The following is an 11,456-nucleotide window of genomic DNA, read 5'->3' on the forward strand; positions in this document are numbered from 1 at the left end:
GAGAGCCCTGGGTGGAGGCCCTGCTGACATCAAACAGTGCCTACCCTCCTCCCCTCAATGTGGTAGACACTTTCCAAAACTTATGTCATCTTTACTCCAGTGGGATAATGGGAGGCTTGGTGTACCTCGTTCCCAAGATGAGGGAACAGGCTCTGAGAGGACCACATCACCAGCAAGTGACAGGCTGGGACCAAGGCCAGGCCTGTCTGCCTCCTAGACTAGGCCTGTGTGAGGACCGGCCTGAGTATGGCCCACCTGCTTCCTCCTCCACTTAGAGCTTGGGCTGGAGCTGTCCTGGCCAGAGCTTTCTGCCTCACCAGGCTGCATGAGCCACAAGCTGCCACTTCCTGGAACTTGGTGGCCCTGCCCTGGACGGCCTTGCTGGTGGTCGTGAAGGCTCCATGAAAGCTGTGAACACCTACATGGCAGTGAGGCCAACCTTCCCCACTTGATCCGTTTCAGGCTCTGGCTTTGCTACACATCATGTGCTTCTGTCCAAGAGGGAGAGACTGAAACTATCTACTGCTGCCTGGATTCCCGCAGAGCTTGCCTGGGACACCAGCTCAGGTCCTCACGCACCATCCTGGTAGGAATCTCTCAGTGACAGTGGAAGGTCTGTGGGCTGGCTTAGGGCCAGTGGTGGGCAGAAAGCAGGGCACAAGGGACCAGAGAGCTTGGCATTTCTCCAACAGGAGTTTCAGGGAGAGCTCAGATGTCTGCTTATGTGACAGGTTTATCAGCCTGCCTGGCCCAGGGCCGGCTCTCATAGTTTTGATTTAAATAATAGATTGCTCACAGAATAAGTGCATGTTGGTTTAAGCTTTCATTTTCTCATAATCCTCTCCACTGGCCCCTCCCACCATCTACCCCATTTTGCCTCACTCTGGGGAGCCTGAACCCCCTGTTCCAGAGTAGGGGCATAGGGAAACATTTCTATGGCTACTGAACTGCTGGGCAGGGCCAGTCCCTAAAACAAGGAGAGCTGGGAGGGGGCTGGACCCCAGGATGGAGTGCTGAGAGCTGAAAGTCCTATTTAACAGAGGGGAGGGAGCAGAAACCCCAAAAAGGGAAAGGCCTGGCCAGGTCCCACGCAAGTCAGGAGCAGAGCTGGGCTGAACCGCGACATCTCTAGTCTCTCCAAAGACTTTGGGTAAGAAGTCCACCTAAAGCAGTGAGATCAGTGGGGCCTAAGGAAGATCCTTTCCCTCACTGCCTCCATCCCAGTCCCAGGACCCAACACTGTCCCGTCCTCACCCTCCTTGGCCATCTCCTTCTTTCCTGAGAAACTGTTATGCATCCAGCCAGCCTGGGAAAGTGCTGGAATCTGTGCACCATGAGGGATGGATACGCCGCTCACAGTCCTCTGTGGGCCATGGCTGTGAGGAAAAGTCAGAGCTGGTGGGTTGGGGTGTGTAGGTCCAGGAGGACCCCTGCCTCCTCCTTAGCCTTGGAGCCTCCCTCTGCTGCTGAGTTTCTCCTCATCTAGCAGGGGCCCACTGCCCCCAGACCTTACCTCCTGGCTCAGCACATGATTTCCTTACTCTGGGCCTCAGTATCCCCCCGGACATCTCTAAATTCCTTTCCCGCCTGCCCTGCCTGTCTCCTGGTTGGGCTGAACTGTAACTCCTCACACAGGGCTGAGGGTGACTGTGGCATCCGGCTTCTGGTTGGGAGCCCACCCTGATGGTGCGTGGGGAGGAATGGATACAGTTCCCCCTGCCAGGGACAGCCCTAGGACTGAGGCCCCCTGCTGCTGGCTATGTCCACCTCCAACCCCACATGCTCTCCCACATGGGGACCCCCAAGGCCTGGAGGGAACACACAAGCACTTTGTCTGTGCTAACCCCACTGAGCTGCCCTTCACCAAGTACAACAAGCCTAGGGCTGGGTACTGGGGGTGGCAGGCAGCACTGTACCCTGTGGGAGGCAGGCACCAAATCCTCCCACTTAGTCACGTGGCCCCTGCCTCTGGTCTATGCAGCCTTGTCCCCAGCCCAGAGAGCCCTGGTGGCAAGGCTGGCCGCCGGGGCTCGACATGAGCTTGCTGTGGGGCTCCATGTAAAGCTTTGCTCCTCCTGGGGCTCCCAACCCGCTCCTTCGCAGCTCCCCTTCTCAAGGAGCCCAAGCCCTGCCCTGCTGTGAGGGCCTGTTCCCTGGAGGCCTCCTTTAACTCCCCAGCCCACAGGGATGGACCCAGGACCCCCCACATCTTAGACTCCATGGGGGACTTCCCCAAGGAACACCTGGGGGAAGGTCAATGTGACCTTTGTCCCTCCCTTTTGGATAGACACAGCCACCCTTTCTCCCCACCCCAGCAGCAGGGCTGTTGCTCAGTGACCCTGAGGTCGGTGATACAGAAAAGCAGAGGCGAGTGTCACTCTTTATTTCAGGGTCCACACCCTATGGGTGTTGGGGCTCCTCTCACTGAGGAAAGGCTGAGCCTCTAGCCGGGGCTGGCCTCCTGGCCTCCTATGAGTCCATTCTCCTTCTGTCCCCTTAATCGCAGGCTGAGCATTTGCACTGGATCTCTGGAGGCCTGTGAGTCCTTGACCTTCATCACCCACTACCATGTGCTTGAGAGCATCATAAGTCAGTAGCAATGAGCCAGGCGGGTGGTGGGTCACCTGGCGCAGCAGGCCTGGAGTTCAGGTCCCAGCCCAGCAGCTGTGGAGTCCCAGGTGGAGACAGGGGTGGTGGCCTGGTTCACAAGCAGGTCATGCGAGATGGGGTCGACCAGGTTGAGGAAGGCCACATCTCTGTAGAGGATGTCAGTAAGGAGGGTCCCCTCAAGGCCCAGGTCCTGTGAGTGGTGAAGAGAGAGCTGAGTGAGCCCGTCGGGTCTCCCATCTCCAGGCCCCACCCCAGCCAGCCAGATGCTGCTTATTGCTGTTCCTGTCTCTCCATCTCCTCCCTAAGGTTGGCTGTATTCTCCCCACAAGGGGCCATGGGCCAACCATCCAGTGGTGGGTGGACCCTTTCTTTTTTTGCTTATGTATTTATTTTTTGAGACAGGGTCTTGCTCTGTCACCCAGGCTAGAGTCTAGTGGTGTGATCTCGGCTCATTGTAACCTCTGCCTCCTCAAGGGATCCTCCCACCTCAGCCTCCTGAGGAGCTGGGGCTATAGACAGGTACCACTACACTCAGTGAATTAAACATTTTTTTTTGTAGAGATGGGGTCTCACTATGTTACCCAGGCTGGTCTCAAACTCCTGGGCTCAAACGATCCTCCCAAAGTGCTGGGATTACAGGTGTGAGCCACTTGGCCTTCGTGGACCCTTTGGATAAGTACAGGGAAGGGGCATGGGAGCCATCAGGGAAGTGATAAGTGAATCCCAGAACCCTTAGACCAGTTCCCTCGAGGTGAAGTGTTGCGCTGTGACACTGCCTTCTCTGGGCTTAGGGCTTATCCATGCAATTCTCCTCTTATGGAGGGAGGTTTGCTCCCTTTTGACCCCCTCAAATTCCCCTGTTCCCCAGCGTTCCCTTCAGACCCTTTGCCTTCCCACCTATCCCTTGGTTTTCCTGAGCTGCAGCCAGCATCTGTTGGTGGACAGGTCTGGATCCTTCCCTTGGGGACGGATCTCTCTCTCAGATGTCTCAAAGGCATGCTACCCTGAAGCCGGCCTCACCACCCATGCCCCATGCCCCAGTTCAGTGTAGGGCACCTCCATGCCCATCTTCCCAGGTACTCGGCCAGAAGCCCTGGAATCCCCCAACACTCTTCCCTCCTCCTCTCTCCCCCAGCTCACCTAGTCATCCCTTCTCTCTCCCCACCACTCCTGCCAGGATTCAGGCCTCCAGCCCCCTCTCCTACCCATCCCTCACCCCACCACCTGCACAGACCTGCCCTGGCCTTCCTGCCTCACTCCTCCACTTTCTCCTCCTGTCTCTTCCCACAGGACTGGTGTGGGGCTGAACACTCTTTCAGAGGGTCTCTCTCTCTCTCTTTTTTTTTTTTGTGACAGAGTTTTGCTCTTGTTGCCCAGGCTAGAGTGCAATTGCTCACCGCAACCTCCATCTCCCAGGTTCAAGCAACTCTCCTGCCTCATCCTCCTGAGTAGCTGGGATTACAGGCATGTGCCACCATGCCCAGCTAATTTTGTATTTTTAGTAGAGACAGGGTTTCTCCATGTTGGCCAGGCTGGTTTCGAACTCCCAGCCTCAGATGATCTGCCTGCCTCGGTCTTCCAAAGTGCTGGGATTACAGCTGTGAGCCACTGTGCCTGGCCCAGACGGTCTCTTTAGAGGACACGTAAACAGCTGATGGGGCAGCCACAGCGAGGAGGGGCCTCTAGACCCCATGTGGGCCTTCTCCAATCCTTAGGTGAAGTGGGTCCCAAGCACAGGAAGTTGGGCCAGGCAGGGAAGTCCGTGGGTCACAGCTGCAGGGTCCCTGCAGGTTATGGAGCAGGACAAGCCCCTCCCTGGACCTCAAATCCCAACCTCTGAGACAGAAAGAGGTGACCTAGCTGGTCTCTGAGGATCCTTCTTTCCCTCCAGTTTCCCAGCTAAAATGCCCAACTGGTGTCTTGGGCTCCAGACAGCATCACAGTCTGAAATCCCTGCCTCTGGTTGCCTGGCTGATTCAGTGCTGCTCTGCTGTTTGCCACGGATGCCAGCTAGAGAAGATCCAGAAGGAAGGCTGGCTGATGAGCCTGGCAGACCCAGACAGGGCCCCAGACCACAACCTGCCAGCCTGCCTTCTGAGGGGCTAGACAGCTCCATTTTTCCAGCCTGCTGAACCCAGAGTTGGAGGAGATTGAGAAAGGAAGACAGGAAGAAGGGCTCTGGCCCTGGCTTGCCCCACATTTTCTCTGTGGGCCCTGGGATGACCACTTCGCCCCATGCCTCAGTTTCCCCATTTCTAATTATCTACCTTCTGCAGGCCAAGCATCTGCATGGCAGACTTTCCGCTCACAGGATGGGGCAGGTAGTGGTGGTAGCTGTTGCAAGGGGTGGGGATGGGCTGGTGAGAGAAGTGGCTTCCCCAGGTGATGAGGGGGACCAGCATCCCGGGACAACCCAGGGCTTGGGTTCTGGGTTTAGTGTACCTGGTGTGTGTAGGAGCAGGGCCACCACCGGACGGAGTGTTGTGATGCACAGATGCTGGGGGTGTGTACTCTAAGAGCATGAGCTGCCTGCTGGAGAACTGGTGATGCATGCGATGGCTCTGTGTGGGCTGCCATGGTGTCTTGGGGTGAGGTTGCACCCGCAGACCAGCCCTGGGTCCTCTCCAGGGTCCACCAGTGCCTCCCTGATCCTGGAAGAGGGGGAAGCTACCCTCGTCCACTGTCTCTCAATACAAGATGATTCGCCCTCACTTGCCACTCCTCCCGGGCCCCTCCCATCTTGCCAGGGCCTGAATCTGGGCTCTTAGCTCCAGGCTGGGGCCACCCTCAACACACACAACCCCTCTCAAACCCCAGAGACCCGGACACACTCAGCGGTCCCCCCTCCACACACGGTCCGCCGGCCTCACCCAGCCCTCACGCCAGCCGGCCACCCTCTGGCCCACGCAAGACCCCGCGCGCAGCAGCCTGTCGCGCCCTCGGAACCCGCCCGCGCGCGCCCGCCCGAGACCAGCTCCGCCTCGGCTCCCGGCTGATACATGCCCACAACCCACAGCCCCGCGCCTCCCAGACCCCCAGACCCTCCCTGGCCGCCAGCCCTGGGGCTGCCGCCTCCTTCTCTCACCTGGCGCAGGAGCGGCAGCAGCTGCCGGGCGCGCTCCGGCCGCCGCTCGCGGAGCGTGGACTGGATCTCGCGGAGCCACCGCACCCGGCGCTCGTAGGGCGCCGGCCCGCAGCCGGCCGCCGCCCCGGCCTCGGAGCCCGCCTCGGGCCGGCCAGCCAAGCCAGCCGGCCCAGCCGCGACCCCATGGCGGCAGCCGAATCCACAGGAGGCCGCCCCTAGTCGCCCCTCCCCCACCCACCCCTGCCCCGCCCCGTCCGGACCCTAAGGCTGAGCGCCCGCCCTATCCCGCGCCGGAGCTAGTCCAGTGGGTTCCTCGGTTTGGCCGGGTCTCACTGGAGGAGGCCCTGCCTGCGTCACTCTTGGCGCTAGAGCTCTGTCCCGAGAGCTTGGAGCCGCCAAGGGAGACGCGAGCTCGGCCGGGACGAGGTGGCTTTTGGCACCTCTCTACCCTCTGGCCCCAGTGCTGACTGGGGAATAGTCGCTTTGACGGTGCAAAGAGCGTTCTAGGCGGGTGTGGGGGTTCCACTGCTTGTGCCAGCCTTAGTTATTGTCACCCCCCCACCCCCGCCCGGTTTTAGAAATCTGCCCTGCATGGTGAATCTCCGTCTCTACTAAAATACAAAAATTAGGCCGGGCGCCATGGCTCATGCCTGTAATCCCAGCACTTTAGGGGGCCGAGGCAGGCGGAACCCAAGGTCAGCAGTTCGACCAGCCTGGCTAACATGGTGAAACCCAGTTTTTACTGAAAATACAAGAAATTAGCCGGGCGTGGTGGCAGGCGCCTGTAATCCCAGCTACTGAGGAGGCTGAGGCTGGAGAATCGCTTGAACCTGGGAGGCGGAGGTTGCGGTGAGCCGAGATGGCACTATTGCACTCCAGCTTGGGTGACAGAGCGAGACTCCATCTCAAAAAAAAGAAAGAAAAAAGGAATCTTCCCTGCAGCTGGCAGTTGTGGTGTAGGACCTGCTCACACTGCATGGGCACTCCTGCACTGGCAAATATTTACTGCCACCTGCTTCTTGATTTGGGGCAAGCCCCCACCTCTGACTCCAGCCTGGGGAATAAACCGGGTAAAGAGTGAGGTTAACCGTTAAGCCCAGCTCTGGGCAGGCTGGCAGCAGGCGGGCTGTATCTGCCACTGGCTTCAGTCTTCCTCCCTGACAAGAGGTGGGGCGGGGGGTGGGGGGCAGGCAGGGTGAGGTGGGGGCCCTGGTTCCTCTGAGGACCAGGGTGAGGTAAGGACCCACCCAGCTCAAGGAGTATCCCACTTCCCAGGGTTCCCTCAGCAGAAATCTAGGTCTCTGTTGGAGGCCTGCTGGGCCCCTGCAGCCCCAGTCCCAACTCTGGGATCCTCACAATGTTTGAGGCCCTGATCTGCAGTCCCCACTTCCCCAGTCAAGGAGCATGTGTCTAGCCTGTGATGGGTACCTGTTGTGCAGGAAGGGCTGAGCACTGTCCAAGGGCATATAGTGAGGGATGACAGCCAAGCTCCCGTGTGTGTGTGTGTGTGTGTGTGTGTGTGTGTGTTAATTACCCTATGAAGATTCAAGGTTCCTTCCTTTGGATCTGTCATCCTCTGGGGCTAGGCCCCTGAGACAAGGCAGAGGACAGCAGGATGTCTTAGCTCTTGACCATCCACGGACCCCCAACCCCTGTTGGGCCTGTGCCTATATCCCCTTCTCTCCTGGCACCTGCCAGCTGGACATAACAGCCTCTCCTCCCGCTTCAGTACAGCCAGTATTGTCCTGGGGCCACCTTGGCACCACAGGTTTCCTCCTTGGCAAACCTGCATGACGGCTTTGCCTGCCCTCCCCCAGGGCCAAGGTGCTGTTGCTGAAGTGGTGACTGAAGTGGGTCAGAGCTTTAAGCAGCAGCCCCAGTGCCCCAGGGACCTCCTAGACCCCCTGCCCAGAGCAGGCAGCCAGTAAGCCCTCCTCCCCTTCCCCTGCAGCCTCAGGGCTGGAGCCAGAGCTGGGAGGGCTCCCAGATCCTGACCATATCCTCCCAGAGACTGAGCCAGGCCTGGACACTGTCCCCTTGAATGTGAGAAGACTGGGCAGGGGGAGGGTAGGGAGGAGGGGATGGAGGGCTGAACCACAAGCCATGAAAGGGGCAACCTAGGCAGTGGTATGGGGGAGTGCCCAGAGCTTAGAGTCCTGTGGAAGGCAGAGAACTGCCCCAGCCCCTGCCTCTCATCCCCCACCCTCTGTGTCACTGGCTGAGAGGTTCCTAGAGGATGTTTTTCCAGCCAAAGGGGGTGGGGTGGTGGCTGGGCCTAGATCCTTGGATGGGCTTTTCTCTGCCTGCTTGCAAGGCGCCTAGGGTAAATGGGCTCTTGGAGACAATTTCTGGCCTAACCTGACTTGAACAGGAATCCCCAGAGGCAGAGCTATCCCCTCAGGCGTGGGGGCGTGATTCCACCACGCCAGCCATGTGTTCCACACGGAAGGCTGCTGGCCCCTCTCCCTGGGGTTACTCTGAGCAGCAGAGCTGTGCTTGTTGAGACCCAGGGGGTGAAGGGATTGCGATATTGTCCTCTCAGTTCCTAGAGCTGATGTGGGAGCTCACGGGCTTGTCCTGGATCCTTTAGAGTAGCCCTGCCATCCCTAGGAGTCAGTGAGGTCAGAGGTTGGGAGCTGGAGAATCAGGTAGGGAGGACACAGCTAGACCTCAGGCCCTGATGGGAATGTACTAGGCTCCAAGTGGGACCTGCTAGGAGACAGGAAATGATGACAGCCACACCTTTGGAGTCTCAAGCCCTCTGCCACCCATGCAGCAGCCCAGTTCAAATGACAGGAACACAAGGTCCCAGTTGGCTCAGTGGGCTGGTAGAGGGCTGTAGCCAGGGCTGGAACTGGCCTTGCACTGCCTCTGGGCCCTTCTCTACCCACCTGGTGGTATTCTTCAAGCCTAGGAGGAAAAAAGGCCAGCTCAGGGTTAATGTAACCTCAGCATGTAGCTGGGTGGCACTGAGCCTCCCGGCAGCCACTGTAAAGAAGGACACAGAATGGTTTGGGGGGCATTCACTGGGAGGAAGGAAGCAGATGGATACTCTAAGGAGACAGGATGTCCCCTGTGCTTGCTCTACAGTTACGGGTTGTCAACCTTCTGCAGGGCCAGGAATTGTCATGAGGCTGTAGTAGGCAGCAGAACTTGGCAGGGTGGGGTGAGATCACAGGTATAGGCTCAGGGCCTGGATTCAAATCCCCTGGGCTGCCACTTGTTGGATGTGTAACCATAGACAGAGTAAGGACCTGCCATAGCAAAGTACACAACCCACTTCTGTGGCTTAAAGTAGCAGAATAGTTCTGGAGGCTAGAAGTCTGAAATCCAAGTATAGGACGAGGCACGCTCCCTCTGAGGACTTCAGGGGAAGATCCTTCCTTGCTTCTTCAGCTTCTGGTGGCTCCTGGCAATCCTTGATCAAGGGGGCCAGCCCCTCTACACCTGTTGGTGGTTCTCGTCAGGTGGAATGAGAGACTTGAGAAAAGAAAGAGACACAAAGTATAGAGAAAGAAAAGTGGGCCCAGGGGACCGCTGCTCAGCATACAGAGGACCCGCCCCGGCACTGGTCTCTGAGTTCCCTCAGTATTTATTGATCATTATCTTTACCATCTTGGAGAGGGGGATGTGGCAGGACAATAGCGTAATAGTGGGAAGAGGGTCAGCAGGAGAACATGTGAACAAATGTCTCTGTGTCATAAACAAGGTTAAGAAAAATGTGCTGTGCTTTGATGTGCACCTACATAAACATCCGGGTGCGTTAAAGAGCAATATTGCTGCCAGCACAGGCTAGCACGTCTCACCTCCAATCCTAAGGCGATTTTCTCCTATCTCAGTAAATAGAACATACAATCCGGTTTTACACCGAGACATTCCATTGCTCAGGGACGAGCAGGAGACAGATGCCTTCCTCTATCTCAACTGCAAGGAGGCCTTCTTCTTTTACTAATCCTCCTCAGCACAGACCCTTTATGGGTGCCGGGCTGGGAGATGGTCAGGTCTTTCCCTTCCCACGAGGCCATATTTCAGACTATCACATGGGGAGAAACCTTGGACAATACCTGGCTTTCCTTCCCCAGTGTTTGTGTCCCTGGGTACCTGAGATTAGAGAATGGTGATGACTTTTAACAAGCATACTGCCTTCAGGCACTTGTTTAACAAAGCACATCCTGCATAGCCCTAAATCCAATAAACCTTGAGTAAACACAGCACATGTCTCTGCAAGCACAGGGTTGGGGGTAGGGTTACAGATTAACAGCATCTCAAGGCAGAAGAATTTTTCTTAGTACAGAACAAAATGGAGTCTCTTATGTCTACTTTTTTTTTTTTTTTTTTTGAGACGGAGTCTCGCTCTGCTGCCCAGGCTAGAGTGCAGTGGCCGGATCTCAGCTCACTGCAAGCTCCGTGTCCCGAGTTGACGCCATTCTCCTGCCTCAGCCTCCCGAGTAGCTGGGACTACAGGCACCGCCACCTCGCCCGGCTAGTTTTTTGTATTTTTTAGTAGAGATGGGGTTTCACCGTGTTAGCCAGGATGGTCTCGATCTCCTGACCTCATGATCCACCCGTCTCGGCCTCTCAAAGTGCTGGGATTGCTGGGATTACAGGCTTGAGCCACCACGCCCGGCCCTGTCTACTTCTTTCTGCATAGACACAGTAACAGTCTGATCTCTCTTTCTTTTCCCCACACTTGGGCTTCCTTAGCTGTAGCTGCATCATTCCAGTCTCTGAAACCATCTACCCTGTGTGTCTGTGTGGCCTTCGCATGGCCTTCCTTATTTTTGCAATGGGGTCTCACTATGCTGCCCAGGCTGGTCAACTCCTGGGCCCAAGCAGTCCTCCTGCCTCAGCCCCTCAAGTAGCTGGGATTACGCGTGCGTGCCACCATGCCCAGCTCACACAGCCTCTTTGTAAGAAGTCTAGCTACTGGATTTAGTTCTCTTTCTAATCCCGTATGATCTTAACTAATTATTTCTGTACAGACTCGATTTCCAAATAAGGTCATGTGAAGAAAAATGAATTTGAACTGTGTTTTTTGGCTGGACACAGTGGCTCCCGCTTGTAATCCCAGGTCTTTCGGAGGCCAAGGTGGGCAGATCACCTGAGGCCAGGAGTTGGAGACCAACCTGGCCAACATAGTGAAACCCCGTCTCTACTAAAAAAAAAAAAATAATAATAATAATACAAAAATTAGCTGGGTATGGTGGCATGCGCCTGTAGTCCCAGCTACTCAGGAGGCTGAGGCAGGAGAATCGCTTGAACCCAGGAAGCAGAGGTTTCAGTGAGCTGAGATAGCACCACCACACTCCAGCCTCGGTGATAGAGTGAGACTCCATCTCAACACACACACACACACACACACACAACTACTGTGTTTTCCTTCTGTTGTCACAAGACAACAATCATCACAGAAGACTTCTGTGACCAAATGTGTGGATTCTCCCCACACACCTAGCAAGAATCAATTCTGCAGCCGACGCCAGCTGGTGTCTTCCAATTCAACTCAATTCTCATGCTGTCTACCTGGAGATGGCCTCAGAAACCACAGGTTGAGGGCTTGGTCCCACAAGACCACCCCTCATCCCACCAGTCACAAGTCTGGGCTTTGGGATCATCTGACTAACTGGCTTCTAGTTGGGGTTCCTATAGCCCCCTCTTTGGGTTCAATTAATTTGCTAGAATAGCTCACACAACTCAGGGAGACCTGTTTTTCAGTTTATTTCAAAGGATGTTTTGTTTTATTTTCTCCTCAGACATACTT

The 11,456-nt window shown here is 56.4% G+C and overlaps 1 protein-coding gene across 1 annotated transcript; it reads right to left on the reverse strand.

The window, feature by feature from the left end:
- Positions 1 to 2,367: 2,367 nt before the first annotated feature.
- On the reverse strand, positions 2,368 to 5,910 carry LOC117087092 (leucine-rich repeat-containing protein 75B-like; the record flags this gene model as incomplete). Its single annotated transcript, XM_033216899.1, has 2 exons — positions 2,368 to 2,800; positions 5,696 to 5,910. Coding segments are annotated over 2 exons (395 nt in total), but the record flags the coding sequence as incomplete, so codon positions are not given.
- Between the last annotated feature and the right edge of the window lie 5,546 nt (positions 5,911 to 11,456).

The sequence above is a fragment of the Trachypithecus francoisi genome, unplaced genomic scaffold (assembly GCF_009764315.1).
Source record: "Trachypithecus francoisi isolate TF-2019V2 unplaced genomic scaffold, Tfra_2.0 Contig00611, whole genome shotgun sequence".
Lineage (NCBI taxonomy): Eukaryota > Metazoa > Chordata > Mammalia > Primates > Cercopithecidae > Trachypithecus > Trachypithecus francoisi.